This window comes from Grammomys surdaster, unplaced genomic scaffold (genome assembly GCF_004785775.1).
Source record: "Grammomys surdaster isolate TR1022 unplaced genomic scaffold, NIH_TR_1.0 207, whole genome shotgun sequence".
NCBI classification, from domain to species: domain Eukaryota; kingdom Metazoa; phylum Chordata; class Mammalia; order Rodentia; family Muridae; genus Grammomys; species Grammomys surdaster.
This window is the reverse complement of record NW_021604652.1, coordinates 2,207,282-2,226,020: the sequence shown is the minus strand read 5'-3', so window position 1 is coordinate 2,226,020 and position 18,739 is coordinate 2,207,282. Positions and strand designations below refer to the sequence as shown.

Genomic DNA, 18,739 nt, shown 5'->3' with positions numbered 1-18,739 from the left:
AGAGAGAGAGAGAGAGAGAGAGAGAGAGAGAGAGAGAGAGAGAGAGATCAAGATTCAACATAGCTGGTGAAAGGGGCATATTTACTAGAAACCCTGCAAAATCCCAGGAGCTCAGAGAGGGCAGGGTCAGGAACTCTAGGTTAGTTCATCACAACTCAAGTTTCCATGATAGGTGGACTACTTTGTGGTACGTGGGTTTGCTTTTTAGCCAGGGAAAGGCAGACAAAACAAAGGAATTAAGAGTACTGAAGGCAAGTAAGACAGGCAGTCCAAGGCAGGCAAATTCAGAGAAGTGGAGAGGCAAGGCATTGAGATGAAGGATAAGCGAGGTAGAAAGCCCTAGAGATAGCCCAGAGCAGTGCAAAACTTCAAGTCAGGAACCAGTTCATTTACTAGGAGATCAGAAAAACCAGCCACACTGGCTGGATGTGGTGATATAGCCAGTAGAATCAAGAGCTTTAAGGGCAGTGATGGGCTGGCTCAGCTGGCCATTTCTGTGAGGCTACCCTGCCCTCCTATATGTGTATTAACAAGATTTGGCCGAGTGTCATTGTAATAGCCACAGAAGACTCTAAATCCCCTGTAGAATGATTCTGCAGTGTATCAGAGTTCTGCGTTTCTGTTCTCTGTCTCCGGGCAGAATGACCATGGAGACACTACAACTGCACTTGCAAATGATACCTTTTAAAGGGCAGTATAAGTTTTACTGGAAACGAAGCCTGTGTTTGTATTTGGTTTATTTATCCAAGCTAGACTACTTCATTCTACTACATCAGAATTGAAGAAAGAGCAAGGAATATACTTCAATTCAGCTAGTTTCAAGAAATCCACTCAAGCTAACATCTCCTAAAGTGAAGTTTATTTTCAGACTATGGGTATATAAACTATGTTCTGGGAGTAGGAAAGAAGTCCAAGAAGAAAACTGTAGCAGGAGACCAATGGTTGCTCACATCTGTAATTCCAGTGCTAGGAAATCCGAGGCAGGAGGATTGTGGTCAGTTTGAGGTTAAACTGGGCTATAGAGTGAGTTCCAGATCAGCCTGAGTTAGAGGGAGACTCTGCTTCAAAACAAACAAACAAACTGACAACAGCCACAAGAATCTGTAGAAGGTATGGACCCCAGCAAGACTCAAGTAGGGGAGAACTTGAGCCTCAATGTGACCCTACAGACATATAGCAGGTGTTCAGGGCTGTCACTCTGGAGGCTGCATGTTTAATGCCTGCTTCTTCCCTCTCCTCAATCACTTCCCTGCCTCTAATTACTTTAATGACTTGTTCAACATAAATCTTTCTGTATGTCATTTACCATGACTTCTGCAGCTCCAACTGTACCTTGAGGCATTTCAGTTGTAATAATTTACCACTTCCCTGCTATTGTCATTTTATGCTTCATATTTTAGATTAAAGAAAGAAAGAATCTGCTTGCCTAGATCAGTGTTTTAAGCCGGTTCACTTATGCCCTTGGAACAGATCTGTGTTCTCATTCCACCACACACACACACACATACACACACACACACACACAAATCCCATCTGTGGCAGGGAAAGGGAAGACAGGTAGAGTCAGAGTCAAGAAAACATTGCTACAGAGGCAGCACCAGATATAAACAGGGCTATTTTAATTAGACTTAGGTGTGGGTGACTTGTACCTTAACATACATATATCTGGAAAAGAAAATTCTAGAAGTCAGCAAGAACCTAACATATTGGACTCTAACACAAGACGGGAGGAAGGAAAAAAGTTAAGGAACTGTCTCTATAAACAAAAAAAATGAACTGAACATAGGGAGCCAATCGAAGCCTGGGACAGTCACAGGAATGGATCATACACGGTGTCTATCTCAGCTTAAAAGGATAAGGGTTGAAGTTCCCTTTTAGGGCTATTTCTTGTACACTTACTCAGGGTCTAAGAGTGGGCTACTTTATATTTTTCTCCCATTTTTCTGCTCTCATAAGTCTGTGAACAAATGAGAGAAACCAAGCCATACAAAACACAGAATCTAGCTTAGCTCCTATCACTCTCCATGCTTCCATAGTCTTGCCAGTATACTGAACTGGTCTGGCACCTTCTCAGGAGCACTGGACAGGAAGAGGAGAAGCAGGTGCTGACTCCAGAAGCAGGAGGTAGGCTTTCTGGGAAGTAAGGGGATTTGCTTCTGTTCTATGAGGTAGGGTGGAAGAACTTCAGATAAGAGATCCAGGACTTGACATTCACTACCCCTTCTGGGCCTCAGTTTTTCCACCTGTAAATTGGGCCCAAGAGCCGCTGCCTCTCAGGGTAGGTGGAGGATCTAGTGTGATATGGGAGGATGGTGTGAACTGTGAATGCCTGTCTACAGGTGACGGAGCTTTAGTTCCCATGAAAGGGTGCCTCCATGTTCACACAGGGCGGTGGTGGTGGGGAAATCTATGTTTAGTTGCTAAGGAACAAGGGAGCACATGCCTGAGCACTAACAAACTAGCAGACATCTGGCTGAAGAATTTGGGAGGCAACTCTGACTTTGCCCAAGACAGAAGCAACCTGAAAAGTTGGACTCTCAGGAAAGCCCACACCCTTGTAAAGTGTGGGGCAGTTAGGATGTCTGAGGAGCCTCCTCTGCTACACAAGAAGCTGAAGGGAGCAGATGATTTAGTGGAGGAGTGTGTGGTGAGGAGAAGAGGGAAAACGGCTATCTTTAGGGCAACATGTGACTTTCCACCATTGCCAAGGCTCAGTACTGGCTTTGGAAGAGGGTTCCCCAGCCAGGCAAGTTCTATTTACTCCCTTGAGGGACCCCATGGTGCTCACTTTCTGGGTGTGATTTAGGGAAGATCTGTCCTGAGTTGTAAAAACGCTCTAACCATCTGAAGCCCCCAGAGCTCTGGAGCATTTGTATTTGTGTGTGTGTGTGTGTGTGTGTGTGTGTGTGTGTGTGTGTGTGTGTGTGTGCGCGCGCGCGCGTGCGCACGCAAGCGTGTGTGTTGAACCTATGGTCCGGCACATAGGAAGCCATGCTGTAGCACTGAGATCTGCATAGGCTCCTCTGGGACAGTTGAGGAGGCTGCAGTGGAGAGACTGAAGGCTAGGTCTTCCAGTCTTAGCAGAAGCAGCCGCTGGGCTGACCTGGGTGGTGAAGGCGTGGGGCTCTCTGGATTGGAGGTAAGGTGAGGGATGCATGGAGGACCATGGCTGTCCCTGGCAGGAGACTTGGTCCAGCAGGCCTACAGTGCCCCAGACCCCTTAATGTCCTTGAGTTTTCAGCCAGGATTCATTCAGGGACTTTGCTAGCAGTGTCCATTTATCCCCCCTGGGACCTTGTGGAGGCAGGAGCAGGCTCTTTGGAAGGGGTTCTCTGAAGACCCAGCCAGGACCGCATCAAGAGCTGGAGACATAGGGTGTGGAGCACCGTGGTCACCATAGAGACTAGCGGAGATGGCAGAGGCGGTGGTGGGCAGGGTGGAGGAGGCGGGGCATCTTGGGGGAGCAGAACTGGGACCAGTGGCACCTGCTGTGTGTCCATAGGGCTGGGACACAGCTGGCCCGGTACTAGGCTGCTCTTGGCCTGTCTTTCCGCAGGAGGAGCTGGAGCAGATGCTCCTCCCTGGTGCAGCTCAAGGACTGTCATCCTTCTGGGACTGGCGAGAGGACCCAGGCCTGCCGAGCAGCCGAGTCAATGTCCCGCCCCCCGATTTTGCGGGAGACTAGGACGCAGCCCTAGCCGCTTCCCCTGTTCCGCCTGCACACCTAGCCCGCCCCAGGGTGCGGGGCCAAGGACGATGTCACTGAGCAACCTGCAGCTCCGGCTCCCTGCGTCTGGCCACTGCGGGAACACGCGGGGTGGGTGTGGTGGGAAAGGAGAGAAGGGCGAGGGTCGCCCCGCGGGTCCGTTGGGCAGTCGGGGCGTGGCGGGGGGCTGCAGCCCGGGCGCACGCGCGATAGGTGGTGCGGGTGGGCAGCGGGGAGGGCGCCTGGCGGCAAGCATCCGGCTCGGACCCGCCCCTCCCCCGCTTTATTGTGGCTCTGACACTTGTCAGATGAGAGCAATGGGCTAATTTTATCCGACTGGGACTCAGCAGGAAACCGACGCTGAGGCGCGGGTAGTTCTTCCGGGCGATGGGCCCCGAGAGGCCTGAAGCAGGGAGCAGAGGGGGAGGGCGTGGGGCGCCTCGGTCCGGGTGGGAGTGTGGTGGCCCCTTTCCTGTCCCCGAGAGGACCTAATTTTGGCGCCAATATTGGTTTGTAACAGGCCACATGGGCCTAGAGGAGGAAAAGATATCCTCTTTTGCAGAGAAGATAGTACAAATTCCTTCTGTGTCTTAATCCTTGTGTCTCATTCTGTTCCTTTCATACCTTAAGTTCTTGGGCTCTGCAGCGTGCCAGACACACAGCAGGTCCCTAGGAAACACTGCTGATATTGATATGACCAGAAAACCCAACCATGAAGCTGTGTGTCTGGTGACCACTAGAGAGAGCTGAAAGGCAAGCATCTAAAGAAAGGCCTTTGAAGCACAACTTCCTCAAGCCTTGGGGGAAGAAGGTATTCAACCCTTACCCCCCCCCCCCCCCGTCTCTTTTTTTGTTCTCCTGAGCTCTTTACTATCGCTGTTTCAGCTTATCAGAATTTCACAATTTGCTTCAAGCTTCTTGTTTTGAGTAGCGCCCATTCTCTTCTGGTACCAGCTGTCAGGCACTGGAGATTTGTAATCCCTGTCAGCTGGCCTGCTCTGTTTCTGTGGAGAAGTAGTAGGGAGTTGCTGGCTGCCTTTTCAGACATGAAAAGGCCCCGGGGGAGAGCATATGCCCATAAAAAATTATAGGATTTTCCAGCTTTGAAATCTAATGATCCTTAGTGATCAAACACAGACTGAGCCCTGGGGGTGTGGGGTTCCAGAGGAGGCTCAGAAAAGTCAGAAGATCTTGGGTGAGAGAGCTTGGGGTCTGGCATCAGGACAGAGTAATTAGCCTTAGTGGGAGGAGGTGAGGAGGCCAGCAGCCCAAGGGTGTCTGCACTGAGCAAGGAGAAACAAGAATAGCCAAGAGCTGGGTGGTAAACCATCCTTTCCCAAAGGAAACCACTTCTTCGTCTTTGTTCTTTTTCTGTCTGGTCCAGGGACAGAGAGAGCTGGATTTTATTTGTACCTCTTGGGTGGTTGTGAGTGGAAGAACATTTGGTGGAGTCAGGTTCCCAAGGCCAAGGCTTCATAAAGGTCTAGAGTGGCCGGGAGAGACTACCAGGGCTCAGTGCTGTTTGGGAGGGAGGATAATGGTGGAGATGGAGTGTGCCGAAAGTGAAATTTGGTCAACTTTTAGTTTTGCTCTGGGCTAGTCCTGCTGACACTTCTTTGGAAATAAGCACGGTACATAGTTGGTGGATGAAGTCCACAAGTCCTTAGCTCTCTGTGTCCCTGATGAACTGTGGATCTGTAAGAGCCCCTTCCTAGGCCTCACGGAGATCCCCCATTTAAAATCAAGATAAAATGGAGGAAGACTTTAAGGCTGCTCTTAGCTTTGACAGTCTTGTCTCTCTCATGTGTTACCTTTCATTCCAGACTCAGCCTGTGGGGTTGTGTAACTGAGCTGTGCTAACATCATTAAGTAGCCCAGCAATAAAATAAAGGAAGACAGATGGTGGTTCATTGTATTTGTGAATTTGCAGTGTGGCACTTTTTTCTCGAGGTGGTAGCCTAGCCTTGATAGGGCCTCCATTCTAACTCAGCCAGTAAGATGTTCTCATCTTGTGACGTAACCACTTTTCCCATTAAAGAGTACCATACAGAATTTCAACCTGAAACAGTTTTCCCCCAGTTTCTCTCTTTCACTGTCAGCTTTCCTAGAGCGCCGAGAACCAGGCAGAAATACTGTTTGGAATGCAACTTCAACTGTGAAGCCAAATTTCCTGTTGTTAACCAGATTAAAACTATTACGACCTTGTAGACAACATACATACTCAAACCAAACATTTAGGTCTGTTTATTTTGTTCCAAACCCCTTGAGGATTTAAATGTCCCAGGTCTCAAGCTCTGAAAGTTTGTTCGTTCTCTTAGTTTTTTAACTGTGGTGCCTAAGAGGCTGCTTCCTACTCTAAATAGTAATACTGTGCTGCTTTGGCCAAACAACATTCTCTCGGAAAGCACACAAGCCCACACGTGTGCACACACATTTGTGAAAAAAAGTAAATCGACATCCTGCCAATGTTAGGTGACACCTGAATGGGCAGGTCTGGGACCTGTGAATGTCTTTCCTTCATCTGGAGAGAAGTGAGTGGCAGCCTGACTCTTAAGAGCTATCCAGCCATGAGCAACAAAGGAGACCCTGCACACTTATTCGGCCCCCTACCTCCTAAGTGGTCTGGAAGGGTTGGAGCAAGGAGAAATGGAAGCGGAGGCATTGCTGCTCCAGTAGTTTCAATGGCCTCTCCTGGGAGTCACAGGGCTCCTGGGGCCCAGCTTCTCCTGTTCCATGGATGCTTGAGTTGACAGGACAGTAGCTCCACCCCTTCCTGTCCTCAGAGCCAAGAACCAATGGGTTTTCCTATGGGGAGTTGATAAGAGCTGGACTGGGACCAGCAGAGGGGGGCTCAGGACTTTGGCCTTGAATGAAACATCAGAGGCCAACTATGCCCCAGCTGCCTGTTAGTAACGGAAAAACTCATGTGTGGGGACCATTGTATTCTTTGGAGCCCCTCAGAGCAACCTCATCTTCCTGGCCTTGGGATGACCCTGGCTTGGGGTAGCAAGTTATTGTTGGGTCCAAGTAACAGCCAGGATGCCTGGCAAAAAGATGATGAAAGGTTGGGTACAGGAACACAATAAGCAAAGGCCTAGAGAGAGAAAGGGGAGAGAGAGAGAAAGGGAGGAGAGAGAGAGAAAGAGAGAGAGAGAGAGAGAGAGAGAGAGAGAGAGAGAGAGAGAGAGACAGACTGAGTCTGAGCTCCTAATGAGGTGAGCTGTATAACTGGACGAGGCTGGCAGTGCCCTTTGCCTCTGGCCAGGGCCACTTGGAATGTGCTTCAGTAAGACTGCTGCCCAGAGCCTGGGTATAGGAAAGTATCTGGCACCAACTTCAAAGGGATGATGGTGGTCCAGAGCCTATTTTTTCTGGCACCTATAATGCCCACTCAGCAGAGTGGTCCAGGATGCCCAGAATGTGAGACAGACTGGGTGGGTGGTAAAGGCTAGGGTGGCTTCCCCTTCTGAAAAGAAATTGTCCAACCCCCATGTGCAGTTGCTGCCTATGTCTTTTGGGGATCCAGGTACAGAATGAGGTTTTTTCCTAAAACAGTTCATTTCTTGGCCCGGCCCAGGTGGAAATATTGACCTATTATGAAAAATGTGAGATGGAGGAGTTGGTCCTTCCCTAAGTCGTTAACCATAGCACCTTCCTCAATGACAGTGCACTGTCATCATTCCTCCTGTGTTTGATGAGATGAGAGGCATTTCTTCACATTTGACAGGTGCTACAAGGATGGGGAACTGGGAGGGCCTCTTGGTTAATCTTTAAAAATCAGTGAGTGTTACGTGAAACTCTGTAGTGTTTAAGATCCCATCCCTATGTGATAGCCTGCTCTTCCAGTCTCTTATCAGTTTGAGCCCAGAAGTGAGATGTAGCTCAGCCTGAGATGAGCAGTGGTAATGCTAATATTAGGGATGGTCTGGGCCAAAATGAAGTGTATTGGCGCAAGCTCTGGGTCCTTCCTTTTTCCAAGCACCTATGTGTCTATGACAATAGTAAAAAGGAATAGAGGGGAAGAAAATGGAGAGGAGGCAGTAGAGAGAAAATAATAGGAAAGGAAAAGGGAAGCAGACGGTTAACCAACCATATGATGGGATGGCGCAGAGCCCTCAGGAGCTTTGATGCAAAACGAGGCTCCTGGTCTCCTTTGGCCTTCCTTCCCGCAACTCCCAAATGGCTCCCAAGGATGGATGGCAACAAATTCCTCAGCAAATAGAGGCTTGGGTCTCTCCCACTGGGTTCTGGGGACACAGTAGCACCTTTGGTAGTTGATTGTAGTGGGTGACTAACAAGCTGGGGCCAGAGGTCCCATCCCTGTCCTCTCCCCAAAGAATTAGAAAGTATATAGGGGAGGATCCAAAGGCCAGGGGGTGATCCCACACTTTCCCAGATCCTGGGAGAAGAGCCTGGCAAGTTTCAAGGCATTCATGGGGAGAATTTGGTTAATGAGTTTGGAACACCGAGAGCATTGGCTCAGAGGAGATGGTCAGGTGGCTGAAACGCTGTGTGCACAGGTTTGGGAACAAGTGTGCTGGTGGCAAAAATGTAAATGCTGAGCAGGGTAGGATGAGGGGTGGGGTGGGGGGAGGAGCACACAATGGCAAGACAGAGGCATTAAATGGGCTCTTCAGGAGTTGGGGAGCCCGGCAGCAGTTCTCCGTTGGGGTCCGGATCATGGGACAGCATCTTATCCTTGCTGGAATCTCTCTGCTCTTTCTTAAACATCCTTTGATGCATCAGAGGGACGAAGAAAAGGATCACAGCCCCAATGATTGGGGGGACACCCGCAAAGTAGAAGGCCACATGGTAGTCACCAAAGCAGTTTCGAAGGAGGCCTGAAAGGGTCAAGAGACATGAGATCAGTTTAGCTTTTCCCTGCAACCCAGAAGCACTGTCTCTCTTCTGAAGGGGGCTGTTCTGATTCAGGGACTCTCTCAACTTCAAGGCTACAGGACCCTGAGGTGAATACTCATTATCAAAGACACCAAATGAAGCTTCTCTTTAAAGTTTCCGCGTTTGTCTTTCATTCAGCTACCGGCCACTTTTCAGTCACTTCTAGGGCTGGTGTTACAAAGGAATTAAGTTTAAAAGACTCCAGAGAATGGTTCATGGTGCAAGTCCTCAGCCCCGCTCCCTCCACCCTTGTTTGGTTTTTGTGGAGCAATTCAGTTGAACTACTGTTTTAGTCTATGTTTTATTGATCTATTATCATGTGTGTGTTGTGTGTGGGCACATGCATGACATAATGGTTGTGTGGAAGTTGGAGAACCGTGTTGTGGAGTTGGTTCTCTCTTTCCACGTTTATGTGTATTCCAGGGATAAGAAGGTTCCAGGATCCAGAGGCTTGCAGGGCAAGCACTTTACGGGCTGGACCGTCTTGCCAGCCCTCTTGTTGGCCTTTTCTCTGGAGTTCCCTTTCTCTGGAGTTCCAGAGGAACTAGGAGGAAACCGAATGTGTTTATTTTCCTCCAATTCATGTATTCATGAGTCCTGCATGCTCTTCCAGCTGCCAATACCATGCATTTGCTTGATATGAGAAGCTTACTTAAAGAAGCTAATAGGAGAAGATGCATTGTGACCATGAGTCCAGAAATACTACCTAAGAAAGGCAAGAAGACCCTTGCCCTATCGTTTACTCAGGAAATAAGCAAAATGGACAGAATCGTGGGTTCTCTGGTACTCTTTGGCCGAGTAGAGGCTTCTCTCCTGGTAAGACAGTCTTCCTACTGCACAAGAGCCTGAGTTAAAGAGTCACCACCCTCGCACGCAGAGTGTCTTCACAGTGTCTTGTCCATAATTGGTGTTTGAGGGGTGTTTACTGAATTAGCTCATTGGACAAGCCTAGAAGAAGTGAACAAATGAGCTGGCATTTGCAGGAAATCCCTAAAAAGAAGACAAAGTTCTTTCTCTCTTCTCTGGTTTCTGGTGTTCCTTGAGTATTCATTATGTCCTTCTGGGAGGGTGAGCAGAGAAATTTGGAGGCTGAGCTGTTACACCAGCACTTTGCCCATCCTAGAATATTTCCTCAATTAAATTTCTATTATGAGTTCCATTCCAAAGCCAGTAGGTGAAGAACAGGAAGCAGAAGATGTCTATAAGTTTTAGTAAACTCAGCAGCAACTTTCTTTTTACCTCTTCTTTTATCTAACTACCTTGAAATTAACCACGTGACTGTGGAAAGAGTAAAGAGAAAGTTGGACTAAAGTCAGTGTGACGTGTAAAGTGTAAGTGCTTGAGTGGCTATACCAGGAAGATGAAGAATTTGAGGCTAGCTTAGTCTACCTAGTGAGTTCCAGGTCAGCCTACGCTACACAGTGATTGAGAAGGCCAACCATACTTTTCTCTCTACTCTCTGGAAGGGGCTGTGCTAATCTACAGTGAAATCGCAGGGAAACATACACAGCCCTGAACAACCCATGCCCATGTACTATGTTTAATATCTTCCATCAGGAGTTTCATGCACTCCAATGAGGATGTTTATACAGAAAATCAGAGGGAAAGAGGTCTCAAGCAGAGGCACTCCAAAGAGCTAAGGCCCTGAAAGGAAAACAAGACTCATACCTTTTCAGAGGTTAGCCTCACCTGCAATGGGGGGCCCAGCAATCATGGGCAGGGCCATCATGCCTAGGAGGTAGCCAATGGCCTGTGAGGCCTGCATGGGTCCCACCAGCTCAAATGCAATGGGAGCCATGATGGTGATGAAGAAGCCATCACATAGGCCCAGGAAGAGGCAGACAACGATAAGGCCCCCGAAGTCCCGGCATAGGGGGATCATCATCGACATCAAGCCCAGGAGCAGGAATGAGAGGACCTAGAGAAACAAGAACCTCAAATTACATTTCTCTTCTAAGATCTTCGTTTCTACCATCTGCAAAATGGGACTGGATGGGGTGTCAGCTGAGAGCAGTTAGAGTGTATTTTCTATGTACTCAAGCCCCGTCTAAGTCCTTCACTGAGGGACTTTGTGAGAGAGGCCAGCCCTATTTAGCTGAATCTAGCAGGATGTTTAAACAGTTGTGAGAGGGGGAGGGCATTGCCTTGCTCATAGCCAAAGAAGTTGGTCTTTGCAATGGATCCTGAGAGGAAGGGAGATGAATTAGAATTTTTGCTGTCTAATCCTGAGATAGGATCTGGGATCAAGTGTTTTCAGATCAAGTAAGGCATGGAAAGAGGAAGGGAGGAGGTGGGGAAGGCTTGCATGACAATTAGATTGGAGTTTTGATGCAAGGTGCAGCTTATTAAAATAGAGCAGCCAACGTCCATCTTCATTCTGGTAAAATTTAGGAAATACCTGAGATACCATTGGGAGGTTTACTCAGATTTTCTTGTGCTTTAGGATACGGGCCATGTCATGTGTCTCAGGCATGGCAGGCATTGGGCTCTAGGAAGCTCTGGGCATGGTTACATACTCAGAGAAGGCAACAGAGAGGCTGTGCAAGGGAGCTACTAAGCTAATAGAAGGATTTCTGTAGAGCCCCAAAGTAGCCCAGGAGTGGAGCAGCCCAGGGCACTGGCTAGTACTGTGAATTCTTTGGACTAAGCAAAATTACTCCAAACCAAAGAACCTGTCTTTCTAGAGACGAGTTTTTTTTTTCTTCTAGAAACTCCCCCCTTCCACCCCACTCTGTTTTTTAATTAAGGTCATTTGCAATCAGCGTCTGTGAACTAGACTGAAGCCCTGGACTGTGGGCATAGAGAGGAGACCCCATTCTCAACTCACTGCAGCTGGGCGAGCCAGGTCATCTCAGGGCCAGAACTAAGACCTGATCTGTTTACTAAGGAGTTAGGATGTCCGAGCATTTTCCAAAGGCCCACAGTTGACCAATAAATAGGCAGAAAAACATAGCCAAGAACACACAGAAAACACACAAATCAAATATGTTTCATGCCCTGAAGATTTTCTGTGTTGTTGCTGACAGTGATTTTGTTTGGACATAGGGCATTAGCTGCTTTTTGGACATTTTAGAATGTCTTTGTTGGGAGACTTTAAATTTGTTCCAGGCCATTTTGAGGTAGTTATGTAGAAGCTAGTGATAAGAACTGAGCCACACCTGTTTCTCCTTTAGGAGGTTCACATGCAACTATGAGCTAAAAATCAGACCCACCTATCAATCAAGCCGAGTATGGCAGTTAAGAGTTAATACCATTCTATACCACAAAGGACCCCATGAACGGACCTTAAATCAGATGAAATTGCTAACTGATGTATCTAGATCTCTCTCTAATCCTCTAGTAGGCCTTGTCAAGGCTTGGAAATTTATAATCCCTCCTCGAACTGGAACTCAGGCTTCAAAAATGACCCCAAATGAGGTCATTCAGGCTATTTCCATTTCCTTTCTAACAGGCTATTCAGGAGCTAGATGCCTGGCACGACCGTAGGCTTTACAAACTGTAGAGAAGCACAGGCTCTCCTGGGTGGCTCTTGAGCATTTGAAGCTATGGGCAGTCCTTTTCTTACCCACGCTGGCGCTCTTACATTTGCCTCTAAGAGCAAAAGAGGCCAAAGGTTCCTGTGACGGAAAATCTTGAAAAACTGAAAAAATTTCATCATATTGTCCTTTGGTTCAAAAATACTCAAACCAAAAAAAAAAAAAAAAAAAAAAAAGGGTGTGCGTGTGTGCACTCGTGCGCATGTGCACATGTGAACACACACCTGGAGGCCAGAGGACAACTCCAGGTGTCAGCCTCAGGAAGACTGTCCACTTTTGAGAGAGGGTCTCTCACTGGCCTGAAGCTCACCCATTAGGCTAGGTTGGCTGGGTATGGAGCTACAGAGACCCTTCTATATCTCTCTCTACCCAGTGCTAGGATTAGGATTAAAAGTGAACACCACCGTGTGTGTGTGTGTGTGTGTGTGTGTGTGTGTGTGTGTGAGAGAGAGAGAGAGAGAGAGAGAGAGAGAGAGAGAGAACACAAACATCTATTGGAAGTCAGAGTGTTGGTTCTCTCTTCCCACCTTCATGTTGGTTTTGTGGATTGAACTCAGGTTGTCAGGGTTGTGTGGCAAACACCTTTACCCACAGAGCCACCTTGCTGTCCCCTTTTTTGTTATTGCCAAGCTTTTAAAAACATGGGTTCTCATGATCAAACTCAGGTCCCTGAGGAGGAAAACGGTTTACTGACTGAACCACACCCACCCCAGCCCCAAACACTGAAAATTCATAAAATGAGGGAGATACGCTATAAGGGGGATGAAGATGTCTCAGCTGTGTTCTAATATGATTTTATATTATTCTAAGTGGTGAAATTGGGTCGTGTAAGAGGAATAAAAATGAGAGAAGTCGGCAGAAGTCCTGGGTTCTACCTAGCTCAGCCTCTAACTAGCTGTACTTCCTTGTCCTTTGGACATGGGGTCCCTTGTCCTTCTCCTATAGTAGAAAGCAAAAGCAGCACAGACGTTGCCTCTCTGCTGGGGTCTGTGGTGAGAAGCATCCGAGCTACTGCGCTAGGCTGCTGCCTTGCTGCAAGAGAGAGTTCTGGCTCAGTGCCAGCTTATTCTTATTTTCTGAACTCGCTGGCATTGTGAAGCTGCTAATCCTGATAGGGAAGACCCTTGGTGGGGGACATCTGAAAGAGGATGGCTGGGGGGCACATGATACACCTGTGAGAAAAGTCACTCAGAGAAAGCACTTGCTGATATTTGCACAGGAACTAAACATTTCATAATTTTTTATCCCACAAACTCATGGATTGACCTCAGGCAGTTCACCTATCTCTGAGACGCAGGCTTGCCGTCCATCAGTTAGAGAAAGAGAGCTGTGCTGGTTTAGTTTTCTGTTAACTTGGCAAAAGCTAGGGTTATCTAAGAAAAGGGAACCTCAATTGAGAAAATGCCCCCATCAGATTGGATTTTAGGCGAGCTTATGGGACATATTATTGATTGACGATTGATATAGAAAGGCCCAGCCCACTGTGTGTGATGTCATCCCTTGGCAGATAGTCTTGGGTTATATAAGAAAGCAGGCTGAGCAAGTCAGTAAGCAGCAGTCTTCTACAGCCTCTGTTTCAGCTTCTGCCTCCAAGTTCCTGCCCTGCCTTCCATCCATGTTAGATTATATGCTGTAAGATGAAGTAAACTTTTTCCTTTCCAAGTTGCTTTTGGTCATGGTATTTATCTCATCCGTAGAAAGCAAACTAGGACAGTAGGTATGAGAAAACATGCTGCACGTGAGCTCAGCTGTGCCACTTCTGTGGAAGAAGCCTGTCTCTCAGATTCTCCTTCAGTGTAATGCTGTGATGTTGGCCTGGATGGACTACAAGAGAACTCATAACTCTGAGGAAGCTCCCCACCAGCTCTTGCAACGAGTAGAAGTAAATTCTACATGAAAATTAATCATATCCTTATCCATGACACATGATGGTATTAAGGAACTCACTTGGCACTGACAAAGACCATGGAATCCCTACTACAAATAGTCAGGGCTTCTTAGTACTTTTAAGGCATTCCCAGGAGAAAAGTGAGTCCAAACTTGGCTTCTTTCTGGTGGGTAATGTGATTGCATGTGTTCTGTGGCTGCCTTTCTACAAGGCTTTCCAGTCTGGCATCTCTTGGTAAGCCCAACTGCAGGAGCAGAACCATGAGCCAGGCCAGGAAGACACTACTGCTGCTAGGTAGGCCAAAATTGCCTATATTCAAACCAGACCGAACCCACATCATGCAAAAAAGGATCCCTAGAGTATTACTAGGGTGGTCACTGCCCACAGTGTGAGGAAACCTGTATCACTGTCAAAAGGACTAAATTGGGCCACCTCTACATGTTTCCATGTTCACTTTAATGATAAGATATTAATGGGAGGAATTGTTTTCGCTGCGTAAATAAGGGCAGTGAGAACTAGAAAGAATGAGATTTGGCCTTTTCTGGAATGACTTTAGTGTCCATTGGTAGGAGACATTTCAGGTTTCTTTGTTTTAGAAAGTATCTTTCTATGTAGCCCTGGGTGTCCTGGAACTTGCTGTGTAGACTAAAGGGGCCTCAAACTCACAGAGATTTGCCTGAGATGGCACTTTAGAGCCAGTGCCTGATGCTAAGTGGCCCTGGAAACGTGAGAAGTGATGGACCTAGCCTAGAGGAGAGAGACACTGCACTAGGAGTGCTTCAGATTTCAAGATAGGAATTAAACAACTCATAGCAATTAAGCAAATCCTTACTTGGGGGACATATCCAGCTCGTGGGCTGAGTTTCCTGTTTTCAATTGCTGGGCTATTGTTAATACAAAACTACCTGTTTTATGTTCAGTAACTTTCCATATACACAGCTCTCACGGAATCCTTACTCTATGCTAGTGCAGGAAGGAGAACAAGGATGATTGTCTTTAAAACTAGGGGAAGCCGAAGGCCGAAGCTTGGAGAATTTGATTATCTACCATGTGCAAAGCTGGAACCCAGAGAACTGCACTGGCTCACCACCCATCCTATCCCCGAGCCCAGTGATGACCTATTGTAGGCTGTGGACCAGTGGACACTCACCTGCAAATATATCTTCTTAAGTCCAGGGATGGAGTCACTGATGTGGCCTGAGACGAGACGTCCGAGGCCTGACGTAGCCCCAATACACACCAAGAGCACCCAGGTCTCCTTGATCTCCTTGAACTTATCTTCCACATACTTCATCTGAAAAGTATAACACCAAGGCCCCCAGAACGGGAGGAAAAAGAGGTACTGACTGGTTAAATGTTGGAATGGATTTTCTGCTACTCACTTCCCTGGATGAGGATAAGAGGCTCTGATTGGAGTAGCACCTCCCCTTGTCCCCCAGCTCCAGGAAAAGCCCCCTGGCTGCTTCTAGCAATCACAAAGGCTACTTATCCTAGACTCTCTGGAATGTGGGCTTTTGAGAAACAGTTGACAGGGGCTAAGGGCTTCCAAGTTCTCAAAGCTCCGACAGGACAAGCTACTAAGAAAATCTAGATGCGCTATGATATTCCCATGCAATGATTTAAAATTGACAGGCTGAAATATCAAGTCACTTGGAGATAAGCGTCTACCAACTTCCAGGCAACTCTTTCAAAGTGTGCTTTAAGGAAACACGAAGTCTATAGGCTGGGGATGTAGCTCAATGAGAAGGCACATGCTTAGTAGGGACAAGGCCATCCCTAGCACGCGTATAGATACAAAACCTTATGGTTTGTATAGAATAATAGTTATCCTACAACCAACAGTTCTGTGGCCTATGGGCTCAAAAATTGCAAAATTTGTGACTATAGTAAAGAGATTACTACACATGAATCTAGAGAGTTCTTATCCATGATATTTCCTCAGCAGAATCATTTGACCACAGAGACCAGCATATCTCAAAATGGTCTTTACAAACCATGTCTTCGGTCATCTGAACCACTCTTCCAGTACCGCTTATCCTCTGAAACCCATCTATCCAGTTAAATCTTTTGTTTTCAGTACTAGGGGGTAAACCTAAGGTATTGTGGATGCCAGGCAAACATTCTACCACTGATTTACTTCTGTAGCCCTCTACCCCCTTTTAATTTGAATCATACTTTTGTTAACTTTCCCAGACTAGATTGAATTAATACTGTAGTTGAGACAGGCCTTGAATTTTCGATCCCTTTTGTCACCCTCCCAAGTAGCTGGGATTTCAGGTTTGCATTACCAAGCCCGGTTTCTATCTAAACCTTTATCATGGGAGAAACCATGGATACTGGGCCTTGTCCTAAGGAACTACCTTCATTTCCCACTGAAGTTCTCTTTGAACCCATATTCTTTACTTTTCTGCCAATCGCCAATCACTATTTTGTTTCTTTAGTCTTTGCTCCCTTTTTGTTTATTTGTTTTGAGAAAGAATCTTGCTGGCTGGCATCAAACTGACAGCAACCCTCCAACCTCAGTCACGCAATGCTGAGACTAAAGGCCTGAGCTACCACGCTTGGCCTGGCTTGTTTCTTTTTCCAAAGCTCTGCCCTTTCAATGTCCTCCGCCCCCACCCTTTGGACTCCAGGTAGGTTGAGGTCAGCTTCTTCCTCACCAGGTGTACGTAGGGAACGAAGTAACCAAGGGCAGCAGCAGCGATCCCAAAGGCCCAGATACGGTAGGTGCGCTGGCGGAATACACGCATGTTGAAGTACTTTCTGAATTGAACCAGAAAGCGCTGTCGCAGGGTGTGGGCACCTCTCTTGCTTGGGGTGTCCTGGGAGCTCGGCAGGAGGGGCCGGTACGTGAGTGAGAGCAGCGTAAGAACAAACATGAAGGTACTCAGCACCTGGAAGGTTTGGGCCAGCTTGATTTTATCCCCCAGCATTTTGATGAGGAAGGGAAAAGACATGGAGAAGATGCTACTTCCAGCAGACACCACACCATTGGCTAGACCTAGGCGGCGTTGAAAGTAGTGGCCCAGGATGACAAGTGATGGTTGAAAGGCGAATGAGCAGCCACAACCAAACAGAATCCCATAGGTGAAGTAGCGCAGGCTTAGGGAGCTGTGGGAGAAACACCAAGAGCTATCTTCAGCAGCCTGAAAGCAATTTACCTGCCCAATTTGTTCTTGGAAACCTCCATTCCTCCACCTTTACCCAGTGCCACACTCGCCACCAACTTGCAGAGCAGATAGGGAACCTCTGAACCCACTTTGCAGATGGGGATGCAGAGGCATTTTGCCTAAAATAACTTCAGATCAAAAAAATCTTGGCTTTTTATTGTTGTTTCTTGTTTTTGTTTATTTGCTTGTTTTGTTTTTGTTTTTTTCCTAGACAGGTTTTCTCTGTGTTGCTCTGGCTGTCTTGGAACTTGCTCTGTAGAACAGGCTGGCCTTGAACTTAAAGATTCACTTGCCTCTGCCTCCCAAGTGGTGGGATTAAAGATGTGCACCACCACTGCCCAGCATGGTGGGTTGGTTTTTTTTTTTTTTTTTTTTTTTTTTTTTTTTTTTGGGAGTTTTTTCTGTGTAGGCTTGGTAGTTCTGGTACTTACTCTATAGACCAGGCTGGTCTAGAAGTCAGAGATCCTCCTGCCTCTCCCTCCCAACTGCTGGGATTAAAAGTGTGCGCCACTATGCCCAGCAGCCTTCAGCCTTTAAGACTAGTCAACTGAGTAAGACTGTGAGGTAAGACTCTGGCAAGTGGGACAAAGCCCTAATTACTATCCTAGTTAGACTAAAAACAAGGGCATGCTCTGTTAATATGTGCCAGTTTTTCCTAGTGTGCCCTCTTGATCAAGAGTAAAGTAGCTTGTCCAGACACTTAAAAAAAAGAAAGCTTGGCCTTAGGACACTTGTGGTGACACACACTTGTAATCCCAGCACTCAGGAGGCTAAGACAAGAGAGCAGCCTGGGCTACACAGCAAGTCTCTGTCTCATTAAAAAAAAAATAAAGCTAGGATTTCAATCCAGATCAATGTGATTATAGCATTATATGAGAGAGGATTAGGGAAAAAAGTGAACAAAAGAAAGAAAACCAGAATTAAATTTTGCAGTGGTTAGGCGAGAGGCTGCAAGGAGTCAGTGTGTGCAATAGGCAAATTAGTTGTACCTTGCTTCTTACCTAGGTACTACGAGTAGACATGGGGACCAAAGTTTCATCCTAAGTAACAACAAAGGTCTGCAAGGAGCCAAGACTTTGGTCTTGGAAGGATGAGCTGTTTTTTGATGTGTCATTAATTTCAGGGCCCTTAATGTTTCAGAGACTGGCTAATGATCTCAAGAGAACTTCCTTTTTTTCTTCATCCTTGCCCAAGGTCAAGAGAGCCCCAGCCTTTTAGCTCAAGCCCCAGGTGATCTATACAGGGAGTGTATAGTTAAGGAGTCCCTCTAGGGACTGTGAGTTAAGGAGTCCTTTTAGTTTCCAGAATCCTGTCTCTGTCACTGCATACTATTTGGATTAGTTCCCTCAGAATAAGTAGCCTGCTTGATTGACAGGAAGTCAAGCCTCAAGTTATGGGCCTAGACAAGAAAGACAGGTTGTTGCTTAAAACTCTTAGGCCCCGCTCTGCCACAAGCCTCTGTAACAGAAGGTAAAATGTTAGAAGGGGAAAGGCCACAGGCAGGTCACTTTGAATGGCCATCTGCCCTCACACAATGCTG

At 47.1% G+C, this 18,739-nt stretch overlaps 1 protein-coding gene across 1 annotated transcript in view; it reads right to left on the bottom strand.

Moving 5' to 3' along the window:
• Window positions 1-5,924: 5,924 nt before the first annotated feature.
• Window positions 5,925-18,739, bottom strand: part of Slc16a2 (solute carrier family 16 member 2) — a 115,102-nt gene continuing 102,287 nt past the window's right edge. The window contains exons 3-6 of the mRNA XM_028771446.1: window positions 16,690-17,140; window positions 15,180-15,323; window positions 10,295-10,523; window positions 5,925-8,547 (exon numbers count right to left, since the gene is read on the bottom strand). Of these exons, the coding sequence (XP_028627279.1) occupies window positions 8,327-8,547; window positions 10,295-10,523; window positions 15,180-15,323; window positions 16,690-17,140 (1,045 nt within the window). The 3' untranslated portion in view covers window positions 5,925-8,326. The remainder of the gene's footprint in view (window positions 8,548-10,294; window positions 10,524-15,179; window positions 15,324-16,689; window positions 17,141-18,739) is intronic.